The sequence below is a fragment of the Etheostoma spectabile genome, chromosome 14 (assembly GCF_008692095.1).
Source record: "Etheostoma spectabile isolate EspeVRDwgs_2016 chromosome 14, UIUC_Espe_1.0, whole genome shotgun sequence".
In the NCBI taxonomy this organism is placed as follows: domain Eukaryota; kingdom Metazoa; phylum Chordata; class Actinopteri; order Perciformes; family Percidae; genus Etheostoma; species Etheostoma spectabile.
Window position 1 is genome coordinate 786377 of NC_045746.1, and position 26300 is coordinate 812676.

At 39.5% G+C, this 26300-nt stretch overlaps 4 protein-coding genes across 7 annotated transcripts in view; all 4 read right to left on the reverse strand.

Annotated features, from left to right (window-relative positions):
• The window catches only part of rrm2b (ribonucleotide reductase M2 b), a 5695-nt gene extending 1094 nt beyond the window's left edge, over positions 1 to 4601 (reverse strand). The window contains exons 1-7 of one of the 2 annotated variants that reach the window (XM_032535014.1): positions 4355 to 4601; positions 2398 to 2562; positions 1917 to 2033; positions 1407 to 1540; positions 864 to 958; positions 600 to 733; positions 72 to 176 (exon numbers count right to left, since the gene is read on the reverse strand). In XM_032535014.1, coding sequence (XP_032390905.1) covers positions 72 to 176; positions 600 to 733; positions 864 to 958; positions 1407 to 1540; positions 1917 to 2033; positions 2398 to 2562; positions 4355 to 4396 — 792 coding nt within the window. In that variant the 5' untranslated portion in view covers positions 4397 to 4601. Of the gene's footprint in view, positions 1 to 71; positions 177 to 599; positions 734 to 863; positions 959 to 1406; positions 1541 to 1916; positions 2034 to 2397; positions 2563 to 3752; positions 3890 to 4354 lie in introns of those variants that run through there. The other variant, XM_032535015.1, reaches the window with a different exon arrangement.
• Positions 4602 to 4759: 158 nt separating this feature from the next.
• On the reverse strand, positions 4760 to 9730 carry LOC116701367 (nuclear transport factor 2-like). Of its 2 annotated transcripts, none has more exons than XM_032535030.1 (5): positions 9458 to 9730; positions 7458 to 7578; positions 7190 to 7261; positions 5592 to 5690; positions 4760 to 4940 (listed from the first exon to the last, which is right to left on the reverse strand). In XM_032535030.1, exons 2-5 carry the CDS (start codon positions 7560 to 7562, stop codon positions 4824 to 4826), a joined length of 393 nt encoding a protein of 130 aa, XP_032390921.1. In that variant the 5' UTR covers positions 7563 to 7578; positions 9458 to 9730; the 3' UTR covers positions 4760 to 4823. The 2 variants fall into 2 exon arrangements, with proteins under 2 accessions (XP_032390921.1, XP_032390920.1); XM_032535029.1 differs by having other exon boundaries at positions 9435 to 9553.
• Positions 9731 to 10258: 528 nt separating this feature from the next.
• On the reverse strand, positions 10259 to 13944 carry bloc1s4 (biogenesis of lysosomal organelles complex-1, subunit 4, cappuccino). Its single transcript, XM_032535021.1, has 5 exons — positions 13529 to 13944; positions 12517 to 12588; positions 12306 to 12407; positions 11477 to 11611; positions 10259 to 11219 (listed from the first exon to the last, which is right to left on the reverse strand). Exons 1-5 carry the CDS (start codon positions 13844 to 13846, stop codon positions 11121 to 11123), a joined length of 726 nt encoding a protein of 241 aa, XP_032390912.1. The 5' UTR covers positions 13847 to 13944; the 3' UTR covers positions 10259 to 11120.
• A 2528-nt stretch (positions 13945 to 16472) lies between these two features.
• The window catches only part of pard6gb (par-6 family cell polarity regulator gamma b), a 31672-nt gene continuing 21844 nt past the window's right edge, over positions 16473 to 26300 (reverse strand). For both annotated transcript variants that reach the window (XM_032535008.1, XM_032535009.1), the window contains exon 3: positions 16473 to 18140. In XM_032535008.1, the coding sequence (XP_032390899.1) occupies positions 17053 to 18140 (1088 nt within the window). In that variant the 3' untranslated portion in view covers positions 16473 to 17052. The remainder of the gene's footprint in view (positions 18141 to 26300) is intronic.

Consider the following 26300-nt stretch of genomic DNA (forward strand, 5'->3'; position numbering starts at 1 on the left):
TATATATATATATATATATATATATATATATGTAGTCTGGTTTGAGTATATTCCCACCAACATTAGCTGACCTGCTCAATGCTAACAGCTTTGGTGATGATGTCCTTTACTCTGTCCTCTGATGGTTTCTTCACCAGGTAGCTGTACAGCAGGCAGGCAAAGTTACAATGCAGGCCCTAGGAAACACATCAATAAACATTTCAGAGTAGTTGACATTAAAACAGAGAAGAACAGTGTCTTTACTGCCTTAATATGCAAACTGTGACCATATTACTACCCAAACTGACTGTACAGCGCCATAGCTACTCTGACAATTTGTAAACAGCAAAGTGGGAATGGAAGAGCTAAATGAGCCAGCTGTTGAATCAACGGAGTGGGAAATGCAGACAGCAGTACAGTTACCTCAGAGTTAATTCAATGGCCTGAAATGAGAGGGAAAATGTGCACACTATGCAGGTGTGTCAAACAAAGCGGCCTGAGAACAATCATAAGCCCTTTTCGCCATGTTGTACATAATTGCTTATTCCAGCTGCACTCAAAGTTGGTGGTTCTTTAGACAGGTTAAACCACATGTCTTTTGGTTTGGGGCTTAATCTTACCTCATCCCTGCTAATCAGCTCGTTGGAGTAGGTGAGGCCAGGCATGAGTCCTCTCTTCTTGAGCCAATAGATGGCAGCGAATGAACCAGAGAAGAAGATGCCCTCCACTGCTGCAAAAGCCACAATTCGCTCTCCTTTTGGGCAAAAAAATGTGAAAACTACTATTAACCAAAGATGAATGGGAAGCTCCCCCAAGTTAGAGTTTCTCAGTATTATGTAATTTACAATATGATGTTTTGAAAGTGGTACATGTATCCTCCTTACCAAATGTAGATTTGCTGTCATTTATCCACTGGAGGGCCCAGTCTGCTTTTCGTCTCACACAAGGCATGGTCTGAGTGGCGTTAAATAAGTTGTCCCTGAAACACACAATTAATACCAAATTACCTACTAGAGCTCGGACATGTTAGATAGACTCAGAATAAGAAATACAGTAACTATGAAAACTATTGACTACCTTGCATTTTTTAGTTAGATCAAAAGAAATAACATTGAAAAGAAATAACAAATCTACCTAAATTAAAATGCGGCAAAATCCATGAAATTGTTGCCTTCCTACTCTGTAGGTACGACAAAGCTGCTGCAGATGGGAATGCAACAGAAATCACCACAGTGTGAAATAGACGTAGCATGTGATGAACAGGTGCGAGTCTAACGGTTTGACTGCATCTTCAGAAGATTAGATATATGGGGAGAATCTGTCTGACTATGGTTATGCACTTGCTCCCAAAAGCGCTGAGGCACATTATCTTTGCCGTTTCCACTGAGCATAGGAAGTGAGGATCCAAAAAGAAAAGAAAAACAAACCTCTCCTTCAGGTCCCTGATGTAAGTGTTGATGAGCATGCTGTACATCTCTGAGTGAACAGTCTCTATAAGGATCTGGAAGCTGTAGAAGGAGCGTGCTTCAGGGACCTGCACCTCCTGGCAAAACCTCTGCACCTGTTAGAAAAGACACAAACACAATACAGAAAAACTTGCACATTGTCTTTTAATTTTTTAATTTTTAAAGCTATGGCGCTTAGTTTCTGTCGCCCTTTACTGTTGAAGCGTCCAACCTCCACCCCTCCTCCACACAGTTGCTAACATTGAGGATTAAAAAAACATGATGGACTCTTCAGAAGAGATAATTAGCTTGTCATGTTTATGTCTTCTTTGTCTCCAGATCTGAATGGTGCTGTTGTCCTTTCTTAGCGGTGACGTAAAATGCATCACTCGAGCTTCTGAGCGCAAATGTCACCGGACTACGCTACGACAACTAAATCTCTTGAGGCATACAGTCTAAAAACATCTGTTACATCTGAGTGAAATCCCTCACCAGGTTTTCATTGACGATACCATCACTTGCAGCGAAGAAGGCGAGCACATGGGAGATGAAGTGTTTCTCCTCAGGTTTCAAACGGTCCCAGTGTGGCAAGTCTTTGGTTAGATCAACCTGGAAAGACACAACATAAAATGTACACCTGTCAGTCTCATACATTATTTAGGTTTTCCCAATTTTTTGTGTATTTTTGTGGAGGGCTGCAATACAGTATGTATTTGTGGGATCAACCTGAAACGCAAACAACATAACTTTTTTAATGAGTTGTGTGCATTTCAACTGCTGTCAAGACAGTAAGGTTCATTTGTGATTTTTGTTACATCTGTAGTATTTATTTTACCTTAAATAGAATGATACTTTAAAGACTGTTAGAATGATAGAATGTTTGTGTTACATCAAAATACATTTGGTAAGTAAAGCTTACCCGTAAGCCACTAAAATGACAACATTTAGTCAGTACAGTAAAACTGATACCCACCTCCTCCACGGTCCAGAAAGAGGCCTGTGCCTGCTTGTACATCTTCCAGATGTCGGGGTACTGGATGGGGAAGATGACAAACCGTCTGGGGTTTTCTCGGAGCAAAGGTTCTTCCTCTTTCTCTGAACCATTTCGGCAGTCTGGGTCTTTATCTTTGAAGCCATTCTAAAGAGCCAGAGCACAGTGAGTAAACATATTTTCACCTCACATTTAGTGTGGAATTTATATCGTGTTTGTTTTTTCATTGCTCAATTTAGATATATCGGTAGTATCCCCATTCACCACTACAGTTTTTGTACTTTGGTAGACAACGAATTTTGTCTTAAATTATATTTAAATAGGCTACTTTTGACATCCACAACAAGAGACATGACATTACTGCATTCACATGCCAAATATTAGGCTGCTTTAGTTATTAAATTAATATAACAGAATCTAAAGACTGAAATATGTTGCCAATACGGATAAGAGAAGTAAATACTTATTGCTCTTTTACTGGTCAGCTGAAGAACTGGCATATTGATAACCAAATTTATGCACCTTAGATTCCTTAATGCCTGTTGACTTTTGCTGCGAATTTGTTTTGTCATGTTACTTGTTGTATGTGTAGTGTTTGTCACTTGTTGTGCATTGTCTGTTTTTTATGTTGGTCTGTGTATGTTGTTTTTATATGTTGACTATTTGTCATTTTTTGTTTTTTAGGTTGCCATTTTCAAACTGGCCAGGGACAACAGATGAAAATTAGCCTGCTGAGCTAAATCTGGCTCATTTGCAGTTGCTTTACTGTTGATCGTAGAGCATTGCCCCTGTTAAATACATTAAATAAAAATAGTTATCAACTATTTTGCCACGTTCCATAGCTAATACCGTTTTGCGAAATATAACTGCATTTTCTCAACGGTTGAGGCTGCGTTCCATACAACTCGGAACTTGAAAATGTCGACCTCCTACTTTAAAAAGTACAATGGCACACCACTCAGTTTTTCTCGGGAAAGTCTGGTAAACTCTATCTACCCCGACTCAGTTGTCTTACGTAACACAACAACGTCGAGTATATTTGCCTGTATTTAAGTGAAAATATTTAGATACGTTTAATAGTAGGCTACCATAAAATAAAATGTTTAAGGGGGGCAGTCTTATTCATCCTCCTCTGTTTCATTTATATCTACGGTTTATACCTTTACTGTCTATGGGCTACATGCAATAAGGACCTCCGACTAGCAAGCTGATGCTAGTTAACTATCCCATGACTGGAACGCAGCATCCGAAAACCACCTGTATTTTTTTTCTTCAATAAATGTATTGAGAACATTTGCATACATACAAACACAACTAAATACATAAACAATTCATACCCCAGGCGGTCTACAAAGTCCAGCAAGGCTAACCAATGAGCAGCCTTATTCATAGATAGCATAAATTACAGTTTAGAAGAGTTTATTCAGAATGACAGCAGTCTTCAAGACTAACCCGCTCCTACACATCACGTGTTTTTCTCATAGACGGTTAAAGATTTTTCTTCCCAAGGATGGCAAAGGTATGTCCCGCCCTTCTCTGTCTCTGATTGCCTTAACATCACATTTTTACTTAACCCTAACCAATCCCATTTCTCTTGCCTAAACCTAACCAACCCACACAAAGCACACGAGGAGTACTAGCCAATCAGAGAACGAGAAGGGCGGATCATGCCTTCACCATCTTCTATCATTTTTTGGCACACCGTTACCGACAGATAAGGTAGCTGGCTAACGTTAGCTTGCATTGACATACAAGGCCAGTTTTGAAACAGTTACAATGTTGGGTTAACGTATATTCATATAGCTAAGACTTTCACTTTACAAAGCCAAAAACACCTCCATTTATCCGGAGGTTAAAGTTAACACACTGACACGTAACTCACGTAGGTTATTTGGCTGTTACGTCTCCGTAGATACAGTAGTGTATTGTAACTGCTTACCGATTCTTTATCAGATTGCCGATTTATATTCATGAGATCCATTTTCCGAGAAGCCAATTATTTCACCGTCGGTGTCATTCGAAGTTCTGAATTTGGTTCTTCTGGCTAGTACTGCGTGACGCGTCGCATAACCTTGTGTGTGGATGCAGCTGTAGCTTTGTTATTTAAACCCTTTAAACAGCACCCATACAGAAGGACTATGGCGCCTCTACTGCTCATACACGTGCTGTAACAAAACCACATTATCTAGAGTAGATGACAGAGATCCCCAAAATGACGAATGATGAAATTTTAGACTAATAAATCCTTTTATTGAAGAGGAATGCAATTTTACATGACATGCTTATATATGTTTTTTATTGCAAACATGGAGGGATCTTTACAATAATCCCTTGTTTTTTTTTGATAACAGCATGTTTATAGTACAAACTCTAGATGTCAATGTGTGTGAACTGACAAGTCCAGATCGCTACACTGGTATGTTGTGTATCCCTAACCGGAACACATCATTTGTGCATGCCCATGCACAGTTTTGGTTCTTAAGCATGAACACTTGATGGAAGGCCATTGGTGGATCATCATCTACCTGTTGCAGAAAAATGAAGTATTTGTAAGAACAATGATGACATGAACTGTAACTAAAGCAGAAATGTATTTTACATAAATCAGTTTTTTTGTTAACCTTACATGCAATATTCAAAAGACAAAGTCATTGTTAAGGACGACAGTTGTCACTCTTTTCTTCTTCGGCAGCAGAAATGTTTTATGTGCATCACAAACTCATTTGTTTGTTAGTCATCAGACCGAAAAACAATAGAATCACTAATTACTCTACACTAAAGAAATGTATAACAATTTTCCCATTATTAATAACCTTAGTTTTAATATTTGGAAATTGTTCTGCTAGTATTTCCAAAGCACCTTTAGTTAAATATGTCTGTGTATATATATATATATATATATATATATATATAAAAAAAAAATCACATTTGACATTAATTACTTCATTAATGGCTCTGACAATGTTGCTTGTAAATAAAACAAACACTCTTGTAGCTGGATTGGAAAACCCAGCGTTAACAAAGCCAGTTAATAACCAGCGAACCAGCTATCCAGGATGGTCAATGTTGGGCTTAGTGAAGTCAGGAAACCCAAAGAGAGCCAGACTGAGATGAATTTGCTTGACACAGGCCTCAGGTGCAGACCCAAGGGTATTAACAAAAATGTACCAGCTTACCTGTAACTGTCCGAACACCATGATGAGGATACAACTATCTATCGTGGGTTGGAAGTCTTGTTCTGTGATAATGTGCTTAATACGCTTGAAAGGCAAGTTCTGTGGATTGGAAACAATAGCATTTATTAATAGAATGTACAAAATCACATATACACACACACAAAGAAAAGGTGCTTGGTCAGGAAGTTACCAGTGAACGGCTCATGGGTGTCATTTATAAATGTGGCATATGCACAAAACGGGACCGAAAATGTGCTTACGCCACTTCCCATGCAAAGGATGTGATTTATAGAAAACACACTTGACAGAGGAATGTGCGGTCCTCCACGTAAACTCCGACCAATGCATACACACATTTGAGAGACTGTGGGAACTGGCGACACAGATGGTGAGGTGGTGAACTGAAGTCAGACTGCAGAAAGTAAATGTGTAAATATTTTCAAGTATTTATGCCTCACACGTTTTTTTTTCAGCTGTGTTATTTGTGCTTGTCCTGAGTGATAATTGTTCTATGAACACCTTGTAAAATCCAACTCAAATCAAAATTCATTCTTAATATTTAATCAGCGCTGTCTCATCGTCACATTGTCCGCTACGGAGCGCGGGAGGAGGAGATGGCCTGACTCCATGGAATACATGAGAGCATCAAATACCCTACCATTAGATAACAGCACAACACAGTGTAAATAACTAAATGTATGTGTTTAATACTGTGCATATATCATCAAATGTCAAAGTCTGAAAATAGAGCCGTTAAGCTCTCGAGAAGTCGTTACGCTTAATGTCCTCGTTATCAGTCTGAACTTTAATACTGTTGGTGACAAAAAATGAAGATAGGTGGGTTTGCCTTTTACACTTTTGTCTACAAATTGTATTTCTGGGTGGGGGATACAACTAGTTGATGCTGTGCTTTTGGCAAGGTGTTAACAATCGTGTGGTGGGGGCGGCGGCGGCGGCGCCCCCCCCCCCCGCCGCATGATGGCACTGCTGGCTTTCCAGGAGGACTAACCCCAAATGGAAGAATAAGGAGAGAAAGAGACTTCAGGGACCATGACGGTGATTGACTTATGACGATTTACATTCCCTAAAGCTGCGCTCTTGGATCTCTGTACTGAATTGGGTGCAGTAGAGAGGGCAATGCACCAGAACCATGGCATCCCGGTCCCAATACAGGTCCTCGCAACTCTGGGGGAAACCAGCTGTTTACAGCTAAGTTTTTTATATAAATATTATAATCTTTAACTTCATCACTAAGACTTGTTTGCATATAATATAGTTCAGGTTAAATCTTATCATATACCTGTGGGTCTGGTATGTATCGAAGCTGTCCCCCAAGTGCCGTAATGCCTGTGTAGTTAGGTTTCCCTACACTGTGCGAGAACAGGTCAAAATTATAATTCGATTTGCAGCAAGGTTTTATAAATCAGAAATCTTTTGGGCGTATGTGCACTTTTAGTAAGGATCCTATGCATGGTTTTATAAATGAGACCCCTGCTCTTTTTCTTCCGTTGCTACTCACCTGTTAGAGAAGTGTACTTTTCCCACATTTGGACATGTGGATTGTAGTTTATAAAAAGTGATTAAGAAGCGATACTTACTGCCAATTTGCCAGTGATGGCTTCTCTCCCCTGAAAAGGTGAACCTTCCCACGTCAAACAGGCATCAGCAGACTAAGAAAAAAAAATGCATGTTTACACCAAGTACATGCACACTATATATATGTATATAGAGTGACCATTAATCATAGTATTTACAACAGTAACTTCAACTGTAAATGTGTGATAAAATTTAGTTCTTCAGTGTGGACGCCATATGTTAATGTTTATCAAAACATTCACTAATTAAATGGACACTTAACAAACTTACATAAAGGTTACCCAGTCCCGACCTGTTGGTATTGTCAAACTGGTTGTAATATTCTTGGACAAAGCCCTCTCCAAGCTTTTGCCATATTTCTTTCTCACAAGCCATCTGTGAAGCTTTAGATCTGTAAAAGATTAGAGTCTCATTATATATATACAGTGGTGCTCAAAAGTTTACATACACATGCTTAAGTTGACTAAAAAGAGGAATAAAAAATCATGTTTTGGAAATTTATTTTAATACCTAAATTAAAAAATGAGGTAAAATCCAACCTTTAAGGACACCAATTTTCTTGTGAATGAATAACGTATTGTAAATAAATAAATGTTCTTATTAAAATACAGGGGTCATAAGTATACATACCCCTATGTTAAATTCCATAGAGGCAGGCAGATATTTTTTATTAAAGGCCAGTTATTTCCTGGATTCAGGATATTATGCATCTGATAAAGTTCCTTGGCCTTTAGAATTAAATAGCCCCACATCATCACATACCTTCACCATGCTTAGAGATAGGCATGGTTTTATTTCAGTTAGACTAATACCTGGTTTGATTTGCATTGAGAGATGATTTTATAGAAAGTATCCCATGCCTATCTCTAAGCATGTGAGGAGGTATGTGATGATGTGGGGCTATTTTAATCTAAAGGCCAAGGGAATTTATCAGGATGCATAATATCCGAATCCAGGAAATAACTGGCTTTAATAATAAAAATCTGCCTGCCTCTATGGGAATTTAATAGGGGTATGTATACTTATGACCCTGTATTTTAAATAAGAACATTTATTTATTTACAATACGTATTCATTCACAAAGAAAATTGGTGTCCTTAAAGGTTGGATTTTACCTCATTTTTTAATTTAGGTATTAAAATAAATTTCCAAAACATGATTTTTTATTCCATCTTTTTAGTCAACTTAAGCATGTGTATGTAAACTTTTGAGCACCACTGTAGACTGCAGGCTGTTTACTGAACTCATGTTGACACTTTATGAACACATTCTCTAACATAACAATATGCTGGTCACTTCAGTAATTTAGGCATATGTAAAAAAATAAAATAAAAAGCAACTCAGGAATGACCATATCAAATAAACACTGTAAATGGATGAAGAGAAGGAGGTCAATGCTTTTATCAAGTTACAAAAGAAAGACTGCTAGTCTAGTTAGGAGTGCCAATCATTTAATTAGTTACAATCATAACTTCACTGATGTAACATGATGTGTTAGACAGAAACACGGGCATCAAATAACACTGTAATCCCCCCCCCCCCATGTTTCATGTTTGTAATGTCACTCATTTTAGTTAAGTTGATGTCTTTGTACTGTTTGCCTGTTGTGTTTATTTGTTTGTCATAGGAATTCTGCAATAAAAAAACAATTACTGATGATAGATTGATAGATAGTCATACTGAAGTATTTGCCCATTTTGATAGGATCCCTTAATAAAATAAAAACATGAGTTAATGTAAGGCTGCTGCAGGTGAACTTAATGATGCAAATATCCCGAGTTCTCAATCGGTTTCAACGAGAACGATCTCACCAATTACCAAATCCATAACCTAGATCGCTGAGTTTGTTTTGTAAAGAAATTAGTTGTGAGGACATCCCGAGGAGTTGTTTTTTGTAACGTTCACATCGATTTTATTTGTTGAAGGAGGCTCGATAGAGGTTGGAAACAGATTCAGATCCATTAGAAGTTACTACCCATCGATTCTGGGGCTTGTGGGGTAAACTACTACAGCCAGTGTCAACATTTAGCCCAAACCATGCCCACTAGTTAACATCGAGAGCCACCGCCATAATAGCGTAACGTTAATGTTAAGTTATGGCTAACGTTAGCACACATATGTGCTTATCCCGGAACCGCTCAATATACTTGTTCTCTATTCTATCTTCGTTATTTTCGTCTCAACAAAACCGTGCTACTACAAGTGGACAATTTGTTGGGGAGAAGCATTACTTAAACAGTACTTTACCGTGTCCGCAAGTTTTAGCTTACTTTTTCAATCAGAGGGCGAGCCAGCGTGGAGAAAGATCCAGGCAAGGATGATGGGGTTGGGGTTCCCGCTTCCTCAGCGTGCCAAACCTATGTCGTCGCTCACAGCTGACCAATGAAGGCCAACAATGATTTTTAACACTTTGCCCTGAGTTCAGCCTCTCAGGAGCTCGTCCTCCCCGACTAGCCTATTTTTACAAAAACGTCTGATACGGAGCCGTAACGTGAGCTACAATGTGATGGAGCCTTTTATACATTGTCGTTTTCCTTTAGAAATAAAAGACGGACAAATAGAGTCTTGAAACGCTTCAGATGTAAAGTTATTCACTGTCAAAGTGGCGCCAAAATGAGTGGCAGTCAATGGAACGCTAACGGAGGGTGATGGCTTGGTAGCATCAAAATGGCGCCATAGGGAGCTTCGCTTAGAGAGGAGAGGCCTACCTTACCTTACCTTACCCCTTGGTATCAACTCCCAATACATCCATGATCAACTTCAACAAATTCTAAACCCATGGTTTGACTTTAGGCCCGTCAATCCCATAGATGTATAATAAGAATATGTATATAATACATTCATGGTCAATCCTAGTATGTCAGGGGGGACCATATTATGGATTTATGGGCGGGACTACAAGGAAGCGCTGCCTGAAGAACAAACTCAGGTCAAAATGTGTTTACAAAACCATGGCTTAACCAACCCATGGATGTATTATATAAACTGAAAACCACTAATAATGGGCCACACAAGAAAGACGTTGTCTCAAATAAATCTTTAATGATTATTTCAGATAAAACAAATCAAAATCATTTTGTAAATGAAACACCTTTATTACTAACTATTTTGGCAAATAATGAATCAAATCATAAATTAACCTGTAACCATTATTGATTAAAACTTGTTAAATGGGTAAGGGTCACCTCCAGTTATTGTTACAAAACTTAATTACAGCTCCACCCATGGCCCAAACTTTCATCAACTATCAACTCATCTATAGTGTGCTTTTATTAAAAAAGGTGCTATCAACAATGTAGCCCCATATCAATGAGGCAACTGTCATCCATAGTCAGTAACTCAGGCTAGCAATAAAGCAAATATTTTAAAATGGAAGACATTAAATGCTTAACTGGATAAGATCTATATTGCTCGTGGCGAGTGATGAGACATTAGAAATACAGATTAATTCATAACAGCGTGCAGGTCTTTACAAACACCAGTAACAGGAATGTAATTATTAAAAAAAGCTGGGTTAATTCTTTATGTAATACACTTAAGATCTTTACAGCTCCTGCTATTGTACCATGTTTACAGTGTCCTATTGGCAAGCTGGATGACTTTGTCCACCTGACTTGTCAAAAATCCAACATCTGACATTGTTTTTCTTCACAAATAGTGAAAACAAAACTGACAGAGATAAGACCCATTTAGGCACTTTTAAAATCATTTTGCTACAGTTCAGTGCATGTTGCCAGTAAAAAGACACTCAAAAATGCAGAATGTCTTCTCACACTTGACTTCTAGTGACTTGTTCAGAAAGGCTACTATTGCTTCGTTGAGGCCACTGCACCAATAGATCCTCTTGTAATGGATGGCAGTAAAAGTCTCTACAGATTCACCCAACAGGCCTCTGCGGTTAGAACCAAGTGATATGTTAAATGTTCTAGCGTGTCACTGCTCTGGCTGTGATGTGAAATAATCGTCTGTCCGGAACACACTGGGGATCTCTTGACGCTGATGTGGCGCTGGTCTTCTTGGGCTGGCCGGTTTCTGTGAGTGAACCGACACAAAATGAATCTGAATTATCCAATAGCACTGCCTGAAGTAGAATTACAACAATTGTGCTGGATTCTAAATGTTTATTGGAAAAGGGTCTTTGTTCAACTCAGCGGCACAAATGTTTCACACCATAAATTACTGGTTATTTCATGATTGTAAATATGAAATCACATAAAATGCATGGGTAGGGAAAAAACAAAATACAATGTAAAAACTACAAATCCACATGTATATGAAGGCGCTCTCACATTTAAGAAGCCTGGGACACTCATTGTGCGGAGGATCTTCTTGAAAGCACCTGGTAGTGTTCCTAGTTCTCCTTCTGCCTGTGTGACCTGCTCTTCCATCGCGTTGACGTTGGCTCCCACCAGTTTAACAAAGGCCTGCATGCACACCAGAATACCAAATTATAGCAAAAAAATGATGAAATGGAGATTATGAGCAACACTATTTGAGTGAAACTTCATTCAAGACAATTAAACATCCCAGTTACATAAAACCATTTTTTTCACAAGCCCATGCAGGCATTTCCTAAATCTTTAATCTTTAACAATCTTTAAACAGTTTATCTTAAATTGGATCTTTAAAAAAAAATAAAAGGTGGATGAGTGAACTTAAAAACACATTTGAAATAGTATAAGAAAAAAAAAAAGTGTGAATTTAACAAAGCCAGCCCTTCAGATGAGAAACGGAAATGTTACTAAAACCAACTCCATATGAAAACAATAGCGGTCATGATTATGTTCTGGATTGTATCCTCATTAGTTACTCGGTGGGATTTAAAAACGGGAACATACTGCACTCTTAGACCAGTGTTTACTTCCATTATTGAAATAAAAATGATTAACCAATTAAGAATACCTTGTTCGTCATATCTCTCAGAAGTTCTTCTCTTGTACGGAGGATATTTTTCTTGGTTTATTTTTTTACTAAAAACACTGCACATAAATCCTGTTTACATCATGTTACAACACAGGTTTCATGCTACATTCATTTCAGAATACATATTTTTGTAGTATTAGTTAAAGAGAATTACTCCCTAGTATTTAATCTTGCAAAGTTAAAATGATCACTCACCTCTAACTTATCAATTCTTCTGTATATTTGTCTCATTTCTTCCGACTTCTGCTGGATTTGAGGTAGGTTTTCATTCACTATCTGGGAGGTATCATTACGAATCTGGAGGAAAAACACAGAAGGTTGCAAGAAACAAATCATTTGATTTTAATCAAAATGAGATACAATACATTCATAAAATTATACAGTGTCATAGCCTGACTTTGCTTACCATATCCAGCATTCCAACAAACTCATCTACTCTTGTCAGCATTTCTTCCAAGCTCTTGTCCAAGCACAGAATCTAGATGAGAAATCATAAAAATAAGTCTGTAAAAATGGACACAGCTTCTGTGCACTTTCAAATTATACACGCATACACCAGTCACAGCTGGAATTAATAAAATGCATTTAAATTGAGTTAGAAAAGACCACAGGACCAAAACACAGGCACCTTTGTCTTCCTACAGACCCAGCTAGCTAGCTCAGCACTTTTATAAATTGCCTGGTATCACGCATTTCCAGTTAATGTCTACTCAGGAGTGACAGCAATTTTGGTCAGTTGAGCATCACCATAACAAAACATAGTTCCTACAAATATAGACATCTGTCTTTTAATGATAAAGACAGGTGACCTTTTTGGTGTTTACATTGTTTCCAACTGATTGTTATCATCTGGGTCATTGTCCTCCAGAGCTACAGAAGGCATTAAACAACTGCTTTCACAGAGTGATACTGAACTTCATAGAGTAGCTACCACTTTAAAAGCCGCTTTATGGTTATAACATTATTAAATATCATACATTAGCTAGGTGAAGAATGCATCATGCCTAGCTAGTTGAGGAGTCGAAAATAAAAACTTCGGGACTTGGACTGACTTTACAGTTTTGACTAAGGTGTCGATAGCCAAGACTTAATATAAAACAATAACTTTCCCGCATGGATGTATTAGCTAGTATAACTGCCATCAAATGACACCCGAACCAATCATGTCACTACTTCAGTGTCGCTTAGCAACCATTTCACTTCCAGCCGCTGGTCAATTACTTATAGTACATCCATGCAATAACTGCATTGCTCGTTAGCTGAAGCTATTTATTAGCCAAGTAACATTACATTGCAGTTATAGCTACTAGTGTGTGCTACACTACTTCATTAACAAAAAGCTAAGGTTAACTCAGCTAGTTACGTGCAGTGCTTTTCGACATAGTGTGCTCTCTTGTGTAAAAGCCATGAACACAAACCTCTTCCCCAGCTGTCGCCTTGATGTAGGAGGAGTAGCTGAGGGCGGTGTGCCTCAGGACTTCGTCGTCCTGCTCTGGGTAGCTCTGCTCGGGTATCTCGGGGTCTGCTGCTTCGTTGAGGCTCGGGCTTTGAGAGACACCATTGGCTGCTGCGCCAAAGCTGGGGCTCTGCGACACGGTACCGCTGCTGAGGATTTCGCTCACCATGGACAAACTGCTCGCACTTTGGGAGACGATGCCGCTGTCTCTGCTTATCTCAGCGCTGGACTCCTCCAGGGGGGACAGCAGGCCCACCCTGTCAACCCGATGACGGTCCATATTGCCTGGCTTCTTTCTGATCTACTGCCGTGTTTGGTTTTGCCTTGTCAACTGACTGGGTCACGTGCCTTTTTGCAGCGGATGGTGGCTCATAAGGGTCACAACAGTGTATTGCAGCCATGGTTTTAGCCCACTTTACTCTAAATATGCGGGTACGTTACATTTATAATTGACGTCAAAGCAAACCTTTCTATATCCTAAAACAGGGGTCTTCAACGTTTTTCAAGCCAAGGACCCCTTAACTGAAAGAGAGACGAAGCAGGGACCCACAACTACATTTATTGTACAAAATGAAATTGCATAGTAAACTGGGCCTACAATAACGTTTGGGCAGCCTAAAGCATTTAAACATACCGTTTTGCGTAGAATACAAAGCTATTAAAACAGACTAATAATTGTTTGCATGCTTGTTAAATCATGTTTTAATGTTAAACATACATGTGGCAAAGTGAATCCTTAGGATTATCTGTGTCTGTGGAGGACCTGAGTGACTACCTGTAGGCCAGTAAGCAGTGGGACTTATATTTGCTAATAATATGTTAGATTCATGTTAAGACTTTTTTTTCTTTTAAACCAAATTTTGCAATAATTAGAAAACCCCTGCATTGACTCTGAGGACCCCCTATGGGTCCTGGACCCCCTGTTGAAGATCTCTGCCCTAAAGAAAATCCAACGTGTGTGAATGTTCTGTACGTTCCAGAACATGCAATGTAATTGCAATTTCAGCCAGCAGATGGCAGCCAGAATTACTGTATGACAAATGACTTTAGCGGTCTGCACATGTCAGAGGCATTAGCTATGGCACTGGTTAAGAAAGTTTACCACACCTTTCAACAACATATTAACTATCTAATAGAATTGATAAGGTGCCAAATCAGTTTATGTGGAGAGAAAATGCAGCAATGTCTCCCCCTAAACATTAAGTTTATTTTATTTTCATTTAACCTTTATTTAACCAGGTAAGCCGTTGATAACTGGTTCTCATTTGCAATGGCAACCTGGCCATTTTTAATTTTAATTAAACTAACAATACTTTGGCAGCTTTAATTAGTCTACACTTTGACCTCGAAATGGCCAGCTGAGCTTCTGTGTCACATGTGGGGAGCATAAGCTCTTTCACACATTGGTGCTAAAATTATTAAAATCTAAAATGAGCTACTGCCTGTGCATGTCTTCTGCTGATATTACATTTTATACTTTGTATGCACGTTTCCAATAATTGAAAGTCAGTGTTAATTACACTGATAGCAAAGATCATCCAGGATTTAGAGTCAGCCAATACACTAAAATCTGCTACTGGTGTAGACTGCAGCCAAAGTTAACCAGTTGGGTGTCAATGATCTATTAGCTGTTTGAGCAGTGTGGCATCTCGAGTAAACAGTGCAGACCAACATTAGTTAGCAGAGAGGTGAAAGGAGTTTGCTGCTGCTGCTTGAGGGCCTCTGACCTAGGACAAAGCTGCTGCATGTCCATGTTGAATATACTTGATGATGATAAAGACTGGTTGTATCTGAATTCTGAAAAAGTGACGTCTAGAGCACATTATTTTGTGATGAAACATTACCTGTGTATCCTACCCAACCTGACTACTCTAACAGGCATGGACTTGTTGCAATAAACTGCACTAAAGGATTTACATTATGGTAATGAGGTAAAAGGCGTGCTCTTAGTCTTCAGCATTGCTGTAGGTACTGAGGTGAAAATATCTTCATGATATACTGTAGCTGCAGAAAGTTAATGTTACCAGAAAGCAGTCACACCCCTAACTGTTTTGTGGTTATTCATTCCTCATTTACAGATGCTGCTGTTGGTGAAGACATTGGTATGTCAGCCTTTGCTGGGATAATTTGCTTTGTTGACTGTTAGCAGTGAGTTTGGTGAAAAGCCTTTGATTTTTCTTCTAAGGGGCTAAAACCCCAAACTTGATGTTTTATACTTTCAAGTGTCAGTCAAGTCATCCAGGAAATATCTCGGAATGTCATATTGTCTTTGTAATTTAAATGAACCTGTATCTACTGTACGCTTAGACAAAGCACTCCTTTGCTGCAAATGTTTGATGAAACAAATAAAAAAAATTATAGTTCATTTATGCACCCACAACTAAGTGACAAAGTGATGGTATTAAGGATTTAAAATTAGGTTAATCTAAGACAAATTAAATTGGCCAGTGCAACATTTCAGGTAACTTTTAACCTTGTGAATTGTTCATTATATATCACTGACTATTTTTAAGAGAAAAAGGTAAAAAACTTCAAAAAAATCTTCAAAATTAAACTATAATGGGGCCTCCTGGAAGCTCACTTGGTTGAGGGTGCACCCCATGTACCAAGGCTCAGTCCTTACCGCAGCGGCCCAAGTTGGATTCCAACCCGTGGCCCTTTGCTGCATGTTGCCCCCCCCCCCCTTCCTGTCTACAGCTTTCCTATCAATTAAAAAGGCATTAAAGCACAATAAATAATCTTAAAAAATGTTTTAACCATTATGCTCAGTCTCACAAATTCAATAGTTGTGGCTGTTCAAGAAAGATTATATTCTGAGAGCAGCTGCAATACAGATTAAATTATACCACTTTAACAATGTAAAGCTTTAGGAAACATAAATGTAACTACTGAGCCAAACAGTCACATTTCTAGTTGGCAGACTTAGAATAATTTATTGGAACAGATACAAGGATTGATCACAATCATCAATGCATAAAAGAACTATTTAAAAAAAAAATCATACTCTAAAAAGCATTTATCAGAATATAAGAAATATAGATTTACTCTTTAAAAACATCCACAAGCAACCCCAAGTTGGTCCCAGTAATAAGAATGAAAAATGATCTTAATAAAAGTGGTCACTAGTCAAAGATATTAGGCTGTAGGCACATTCAGAACTGTAGGATACAGTGGACTCGCCTAAAACAGTTATTTGTTCTGATGCTTATTACGCACACACACACACACACACACATGTACAAATATTTTGATGTAAGACAAAGACAACTTTAAAAAAAAAATACAAGAAATATATACAATACATTTTCCTTGTTTCTTGGCTTGTAACTTCCAATTATCAATTATTTCGTGAAAAAACAAAAAGAAGTTACAAAATTAGTATCTGACAAAACACACTCATGCTCATATTTATCCCGCCTGGTGTTCCAGTTTAAGTCTCTGAGCAGTTGGGATGTTTCTGTCTGTGTGCTAGTCCGTTTATAGGTATTATAGAGTAATGACGGTGCCGTCCTCCTCCACCCCTCCCCTGGGCAGAGCGAGACTGTGTCGCGGGTCCGTTTTCAGAGAGCTGAGGATTTTGTGCAGGCTGCCGTTGCTGTGGCGGAGGGCTGGGTTGCTGCTGTGATGCGGCGGCTGTGCTTGGTGATGACGGTGCTGGGACTGTTGGTGCGGGTTGGGCTGAAGGTTCAGGTCTCTGTGGAGCTGGTAGCTGAGGCTGCTGCTGTGGTGGTGGTGGTGGTGGTGGGGGGGCTGGGACCCTCCGTTGAGGCTAGTCTGCGAGTGGAAGGAGGCCGTGGAGACCACCGATAAAGGACGCGTGGGGGGGCTTGGAGGTGCCACTGGGCCCGAAGCTGTTGGTGTCTGGTGGTGTGTGCGAGACACACTGGACGCCAGGGAAGCATTGGACCTCTGAGACGGCCGCTTGAGGCTGCTCTCAATGACAATATCCGTCTCTTCGTCACTCTCCAGGTCGTCTTGGTAACCATGTGCTCCAGAGGATACTGCCCCCACTGAGGCCACTGACAAAGTCGGGTAGCCAGTTGATCCGCTGCTGTCAGACGACTGACCTGAGCTCCCCGAGATCCTGCTGCTGCGGACCACATTGTTGCGCTGGTTCACCGGCTTGACAGTCACAATTAGGTTGTGGCTGTTGGCAATCATCATATCCGTTACCTGATCTAAGGACTTTCCAGTCACTTCAATGCCGTTCACCTCTAGCACCTCATCATTAACCGCCAGCAGCCCGGTGCTCTCCGCCAACCCTCCAGGCACCAGCCGAGATATGAAGATGCCGGGGACTTTCTCAAGCCCGTGTGGGGTCACGCGAACGCTGGTTCCATCTCGGATGTAAAAGCCCAGGGGTTTGTCCGAGCCGTGACGATACAGTCGGACACGGCGGTGAGATTCAGGTAGGATATCAACATCAATGATGGAGGAGACGGGCCGGAAGTCCTGTGGCATGCCAATGCGGATGTGTGGCCGCTTGCGGTTGATGTCATTATTGCGAAGTGCGACTGCTGCCTTCTTCTTACGAGTTATTGTGTTGGTGCCATAGCTAGCATAGTCAACCTCTTCTGTAAAGAAATAAAGGGAGACAGAGGAACAGAAAGAGAAATTAGGTTTCAATATTGTTAACGTGCAGGCAACACAGTTGAAAAGATTCTTTCTTCCTTGTGTACTTTGTTACCAAATATTAAAGGCAACAAGGCAAAAAAGGGAAAAACTAAAACACCTTAAGGCACAAAAAGATAGGAGGATCATTAAAGATAAACAAACTGACAACAGAAAAGTTTCCATCTTTGAACCACAAACCCTGTACACAAATTTTACCCTACATCTTTAAATCAAAGCACCTGCCTTACAAATTCAACAATCTTTGATCAAACTATGCACAGATGTGCTTGAAAATAGAAAGATCTGCAGCTAATCATTTATACAGATGTTATTCCATATGTGACATAACAGTTCTTATTACTGAATCCACAAACAAGACCAGAGTGCCTGCTGGTTTTCTCTATAAGTGAGTTAAGTATCAAGCATTGTTTTTCTTTTTTCTTTTTAAAGGATGAGTTCAGCCTTTGATTGAAAAATGAGGTGAGCATGTCAACTTGATTCACATACTCTGTGTTTCTTTGTGTGCAAGTTTGTATAAAACGCTGAGTGTGCAGCGCATTCCTGCCTGTGCTGACAGAGGTGACCCACCCTCCTGCTACCAGGCAGCAGCTGTAGGGATTCCCAGTGTGCATTTATACACAGGCACATACATGTACTATCCTCATTACAAACCAGGGCTGCACGCTATGAGTAAAATATGTGATAACTTTGTTGAATATCACGATAAAGACATTACATGGGATAAAAAAACAAAACAAATAGTACTTAGTTCAGAATTTCTGCTTCTTTCCGTATTCTGCTAAAATACAACAAATCACGTGCTGAATTTAACAACTGAAAGGAAATCATTTAACATTTTATTGAACAAATTGAACATTGAATTAAATATAAAAGCCACCACTAAAAAAAGTGCAATTTTCTGATATTTTCTTTCAACTAACAAAAACTTGAGTGTCTTTCGTGATGTGTCGTAGCCTTTTGCAATGTGTTTATTGCAACAGCTGATATCACAAAGACAATTAAAAAAAATGATATATTGTGGGGCCCTAGTACAAACATGGAACTCAAAAGATACTGAGCAGTCCTCCACTAGCTTAACTATTACCACAAAAGATATAATACAATGTGAAAAAATGAGCTGTGAGGGAACATCAGGGTGGAAATCGCAGTTAAAGCATGATGTTTCCAACCAGAGATTTAGAGCAATTAATAAAACAATGAAATGCTTCATAAAGGACAGGCCTCTTCAGAACCACATAGCTGCTGCCAAACACGCTCATTTACTTGCTTAGATAAAATAAAAATAAAAAGGAGGGAGGATTGGGGCTGGAGTAGAATGAAAAATATGCTCTGGGGTGTTATTGAGAGTTATGGTCTGGATAAAGACATTGTGAGAGAGCAAGAAATCATACAAAGTGTGCTCCATGATGGAAAAGAATAATAACTTGTTAGCACTCTAATCTTCCCTTCTTAGGCAGACAGGAAATCTGGACACAGCTAAGCCTGATGTGACAGGAAGTAAAAGGTCCCCAGGCGGGAGCATCAGCTCCTACATTTCCATGGCAATGGCGATGAGTCATATTTGCCCTTGTGTTTGGGACACCTGCTATCTGAAATTATCACGGGTGAGCACACTGCAATTTTGGGCCCCGTCTCCAAAAGTACACCGTTGAAGGAGAGAAAACTGAAACAAATATGGAGTCTCCGAGCAGAGCCAGCTGGCCCAGTCGACCCTTCGGCCCCAAGAGGAGCGTGGATGTCTGCCATACAACTACCTATGCGCAATGCTGAATCATCATTAAGACACGTTTTCTTCCTCCTCCACCACCTCCTCTTGCTCCTCCTGAGCAGAATGTTGATGAAGCAGTATGTTTTACTACAGCTCCAGAAATGAAGAGTCAGGGGGGAAAACAGTGTGAAATCTGCAGTGACAAGAACCACAGTACACATGGGGAATTGGTGATGACTAAATTGGGGGAGATATAAGAATGATAAATGAGCGTTAGTGGCATAGTAGATTGACGTCTCTTGGCACAGCGCAAAATAATGTTAAGTGATCACAGACTCTAACCAAACTGCTGTGCCAAAACGGCATTATTCCAGATAAAGAAATAGCCGCGTCTTATCAACTTTTGCTGCTGTCAAATTAGCATTGTTTAAAATGCCATTTTTTTAAGCAAACACTTCTGAATACCATCAAACCTAAAGTCCATGATGGGATCCTTAGTTTTCTGGGTATGTTGTGGCAGCAAGCTGATTTGATTGAATCCAGACAAGGTATTTGCTACAGGGATGGAATTTCTGCCACAAGTGCAAGTCTCCATGATGGGAACCATGTTGGAGGGGATTGCTGAGTCTCATTACATTATATGGTGTAACACCGTATATTCCTTCACTACCCTCACCTCCATCTGAAGCCACATAGCACAGCACTTCACCAGTGTATTTAGTAGGACAGATGATCTTTCAGTAAGAAATCCTATATGTACAACTATAACTGTGCTTTCTATTTGTAATGTCTTACAGCTGTTCTGCAAAATCCCATAAGAAGCCCGTGTTGATGTAATTTGTTTAAAGAAACCAATACAGATACAAATACATGGGTTGTTTGATATTTCCTAGGGCAATAGGGAAAGATGGAAGATTGAAGTTAAGCTGAGCAGGGGTTAAATCTGGGTCTGGGACACTAAATTCTATCTCACTGATGTCCTTTATTGTTCAGCATAGTAGCTAACAATTAGAAATCAAAATATACATTTCTCCACTCCATTTCTCTTTCTAAAAGTAAGACCAGCAACTCAAAAGGGAAGCATAGCACACACACAAAAGTATCATACTTAATGTACATATCCAGATAATCACCAACCATCCAGAAATGTCACATAGTTTGAGCAAGAATTTGAAAGCGAGCCATGTACGTACAAGTAAGAGTGCGTTAAAAACAACAAAAACACAGGTGAAGCAGGTACACTGGGTTGAAACTGTCACATTCAGCAAACCCTGAAGTAATTTAGTGTTTTGGGAAAGCAGAAATACTACATATAAACCCCACTAGAGCTGGGATAAATAGCCCATAAAAGTCTATCAACAAAGAATTAGTCGGCAACTATTATGTTAATCGATTAATCGTTGAAGCCATTTTTCAAATAATAATGAAACTATTTAAATAAAAATGGTTCCAGCTTATCAAATGTGAGAATGTGTTGCTCTTCCTTTAATCAGAACAAATTGAATCGCTTTTCACTTTGGACTCTGGAAAATTGTATTAGCATTTTCCACCAAAAAGATGAATCAATTAATCAAGGAAATAATCCGTAGATCAATAGATGATAAAAATAATTGTTAGTTGCAGCCTTTACATGCACTATGCCTTCAATCCCAAGCTACTGTAAACTTGAGTCAAATGCCTTGTATGCATAAGCAGACCTGGCCAATAAAGTCAATACTCATTCCAAAACATGGCTACAGCTAATGCAAATTCCCCTGGTTAAGTAAAACCACCGGAGCATTGTTGGATTGCAGTATTTGAAGATGCCAAACCAATTAAGATGTTGAGTCTTAGAACCAGACTGTGGCAGCAAACCCTGTCTGTCTATGTCTGTCTGCAGGGTTGGGGTATTATATTCAGGACCAATGGGTTTTTCCATTGTAAAGTTAAACATTATGTTCGCTGCTACCGTCAAACAGACTCTATAGCAGAAATTGTATCATTGTAAACTTGCATGTGCTTCTACTGCTGTACTGCGCAGTTTTAACTAAATGTGATTGCAGTCTAGGATAATGCTACAAAAGGACTCCGCTCTTTAAATTCCAGATCAAGACTTTTGTAAAACAATACAATGTCATAAAGGCCACTAGTTATATCAGGATGCACTATCAGGTGTCACAGCTTACAAGTCCTAACCACACACACACACACACCACAAACACACACACACCCACCAAACACACACCCACACCCACACCACACACCCACACCCACACCCACACCCACACCACACACCCACACCCACACCCACACCCCACACCCACAAACACACCACACACACAACACACACACACACACACACACACACACACACCCACACACACCACACACACACACACACACACACACACACACACACACACACACACACACACAGCGTCACTGCCAGGCTAAACAGCACCTCAGATCAAAGCCCATGAAAAAGCATGGTGTTTCAAATAGCTGTTACTAAACATTACCACAACGTCATTACCATCAAATGTTAAAATTTACCGATCAGTATGGAATATAAAATGCTTATTTAGATGATGCCCAACCTAACAACATACAGAGCATGCCATGCGCATACCAGCTGTTTGCATTTACCTTAAACTTTAGTTTGTTCTACACTTAAGGTCAGGGAGTTCCACAAGTACAGCTAATAGCGAGGTGAAATGCTGACAGGGATGGGAAAACATTTATTCGCTTAAACAACATTTAACATCTGTGGTAAAGAGTATCAGTAAGAGTAATTCGACGGCTTTGACACAGCTGGGTGGATCAAGAAATAAAGGTCAGAAACTGACAGTGGGAATTTTACATGATTATGCTTTCCAGCAGTGAAAACCTTCAGTCTGTCATGCAATACTGGCATAGAGTAATCATGAAAAGGTGTTCAACTTAGCAATACTGGAGCTAAAAATCACATGATGCTAAAACTCCAACCCACACAAGGCCAGGGGGAAAAGTTCAGAGGAGGAAAGACGGCTTCTCTGTGACTTCAACATTATGCTCTCTGCTGATATGTGTGGCTGTGTGCATGAGTCTGCGTACGTGTGTGTGTGTGTGTGTGTGTGTGTGTGTGTGTGTGTCTAGAGGAATGTGGTGGTAAACGTAGTTGGGGATATCGCCAAACTGAATAACTTGACAGGCGTGGGCTACTAGCTATGTCAAGATTTGAAGTCATGCGATCAATCACTGGCATATTGCTAACCTTGTTTATCAGCCGTACTCGGTGCTGAATGAGAGTTAGTTACCTGAAAGTCATTTAAATTAATACTGAGATATATATTTTCAGTATAGCATTGGGGCGGAAAAACACAGACCAATTAGAAGCCAGCTACCTAGTTTGCATCTGGCTCTCAGCTGCAATTGAATGCTTCATGCTGTTTTTGGAAAAAGAAGAAAAATAGTCTTTGTTCCACTGAAGCCCACCTCTAGTTAACCAACGCTGTGAGGAGAAGGCCCTTTAAAGTCCTACTGCTTTTCCACCATCTCCCATAAAAGACAGGAATCTAAAGAGTTTTATGATCAACCATTAGGGCCTCTGTGCACACTTGTTCCTGGCAGGTCTTCTTACATTCACTACTGACTCAACACAACTGTAAACAGAGACAGAAGAGACGCTGGGAATGAACCAAAAGAAAAACACACTTCTATTTGGTCCGTTTCAAATCCTTATGATTTGGAGATGTAATGTGTGATGCAATGGGAGTAATACCAAATGATGTGAGGAAATTAAATCAACAAGGAATCTGTATGGCATGTGTTTTTGTGCATGCTACTCTGTAGGCATTGATGTGAAAACTTGACATAAGTGAATATTAAACAACACAGCCACAACTTTTCTGGTTCCCCTCAGAGGCACAACAATCACTGAGCAGAAGTTTAGACTAATAATGTTTGAAGAGGTGTTTGGGGCAGGCCTCATGTGTGATATTTCACACAGGGCTTTGTGAAAGTTGGCACGCTATGTTAAAGTACTTTTGGTATTTGTGTGCTGAAACCAAAGCCAGAATTTATAATCATTTTTCATCATTGTTTGTACAGTACTAGCATGTGTAAATGCACAGTGCCTGCATGTAATGGCACATTAACAAGTTAATCTGTATGAATGGAAATCTTTGTGCTTGGTAGGCAGAAAAATGTGCACCATCTTTATAAATAGAAACTGCTATTATCAATAGTTTGTTTAGCTACCATTCAATAACTATATTGTTTATAAGAAGATTGACCTTTTATTATTGCTCATTTTAAAACATAACTTTATCAGTGGAAAGCCTAGTTATTATGTGCATGTGAGACAACACACTGCTAACAGCTTTAGCGGTGGCGCCTCAGGGGTGTGACCCCCTGGTAATGATATTTTGACACAGTGATATGACCCAGACACGAGCAGCCCAGCTGAGGAACTTACACAATCCTGTGTTAGGCTGCTTTAACAAAACACCACACCATGTAAACAAGACTGCATTGCAGCTGGATATTTAGATATAGTATATGAAGCATGTATGAAAATGCTACATGCTAGACTTGAGCACAGATCACCATATTGTCTATGTGCGGAAAAAACAATGTATCGCCAAATTTTTCTGATAAACTTAAAAAAGACTTTTTGGGAAAATATGGTACGCAAATTGATAGTTTGGCTTCCGTAAGGATTAAAAAAAAGTGATAGAGTGAGTTAAGTTTTGAGTTTTAGGCTGGTAGGCCCATTTTTGTACCTATGGACAGAGTCAAGCTAGCCGTTTCTCCCTGTAACAGTCTGTGTGCTAAGCTAACTGCCTGCTGGCTGTTGCTTAATATTTACTGGGCAAACATGAGAGTGATAGCAATCTTGTCATCCAAGTCTCCGCAAAAAAAAGATTTTTCCAAAAATGTCCAACAATTCCTTATTTTCACAGCCTAGATTTATCAATTAGTTCACTTTTGTATGCTAACACTACAGTCCATGACCTACGGCATGTTGCTCTGTCTACAGCATATCCAGCTACAGCCCCATCTATGCAAATTACATTCCTGCACCCCAACAACCCCCCAGCCCCCATCATGGTTTTTTTTCACCCAAGCGTGACAAAGTGCTTAGTGACAGGAGAGACCATAATCACTGAAGATGCTGTGGCAGTGGGCTTCATTCCAGGGCCCCACAGACAAGACACACACACACACATTTGGAAGCTCCTCACTTTCAAAACCACAAGGATACGGCATAAACGTAAAACGAGAATAAACAGCACATGACAGAGCACAGCCAAAAGGAGACAGCCCAGTACAAAGCAGTACAGTAAGGGTATGTGCCCACTGAAACATTTTGCTCCTTAGCCACATTTGTATTTTTTGTCCTGTTTGCATTAGAAAAGACATGATTTAATGAAATGCAGAGTGCTTTTTTATTGCCTTCTCCTAATAGCGTGGGCTCAGAAATAGCTGGTTTTCATGACTCTCCACTGGTGTCATCAAACACATCCAAATACAGCAAAATGAGCTGGATTCCTCTCCCATGTAAATAAACTGAAGCAAATACTAACACATGGATTTTGACTCTACCTTTGGGTTTGCCAGGTCAAGTTTTCATCTTTGTCAATGCAAAGTACACGTGGAGCCCCTTCCAATTGGACGTACACATATAAATGTGAGGAATAAACCAAAACAATCAGTATTCTTGGATGTGTCCTGTCTTCCCTTACTGGAGACAGCCGGAAGTCTGTGTGTTTAGGAGCTGACCACTGCCAAGACGTTCAGCTAACCCTAACATGGAAAAAGAATCCAGACAGAATAAAGAAGAACTTAACTTTAAACATGCAAACATATTTTACATTCTTTCAGGGGTGGTTGAGGCAAGGCCGGGTGGAAATTTGGAGAAGCTTATAAAACGTACATGGTTTTAATCGACAGCTGCACTGAAGGTTTGGGTAGAAACTTACTGGAAGTTTCTGTGATCTTTTGCATGCTGTGTTATGCTAGGTGCGTAGAAGAGATTTCATAGAGGCCGTGGTGGAACGTAACCAAGTACATTTACTCAAGTACAGTACTTTTCTACAAGTTTGAGGTACTTGTGCTTTACTTGCATATTTCTTTTTATACTATATCCATACTTCTATTTACCTACAATGGCTACCATAAAGAGTAAAAGTTAACATAAAAAAATCTGTTCATAAAATATGATGCACTGGTATTTATTAAACGTGTCTATATTATTAAACAAACAGGTTAATGCATCAATAATTAATAATGAAATAACACAAAATACAACACTTACTACTTTTACCTAAGTAATGGATCTGAATACCTCTTTTGCTACTGCATATAGGAGAGTACACACATTACTACCTCTACTTTAACGTGCTTTTTCCACAAAGAGATAGAAGAAGAA

Coding starts and splice junctions, on each gene's coding strand:
- LOC116701367 (XM_032535030.1), bottom strand. CDS start 7,562: ATGGCTTGTGAGAAAGAAATATGGCAAAAGCTTGGAGAGGGCTTTGTC. Junction 5,691..7,189: donor CCATCACTGGCAAATTGGCA/GTAAGTATCGCT, acceptor TCCAATCCACAG/AACTTGCCTTTCAAGCGTAT. Junction 4,941..5,591: donor TGGTGTTCGGACAGTTACAG/GTAAGCTGGTAC, acceptor TTTCTGCAACAG/GTAGATGATGATCCACCAAT.
- bloc1s4 (XM_032535021.1), bottom strand. CDS start 13,846: ATGGACCGTCATCGGGTTGACAGGGTGGGCCTGCTGTCCCCCCTGGAG. Junction 12,589..13,528: donor AGGCGACAGCTGGGGAAGAG/GTTTGTGTTCAT, acceptor TTTCTCATCTAG/ATTCTGTGCTTGGACAAGAG. Junction 11,220..11,476: donor GTGTCCCAGGCTTCTTAAAT/GTGAGAGCGCCT, acceptor GTTCACTCACAG/AAACCGGCCAGCCCAAGAAG.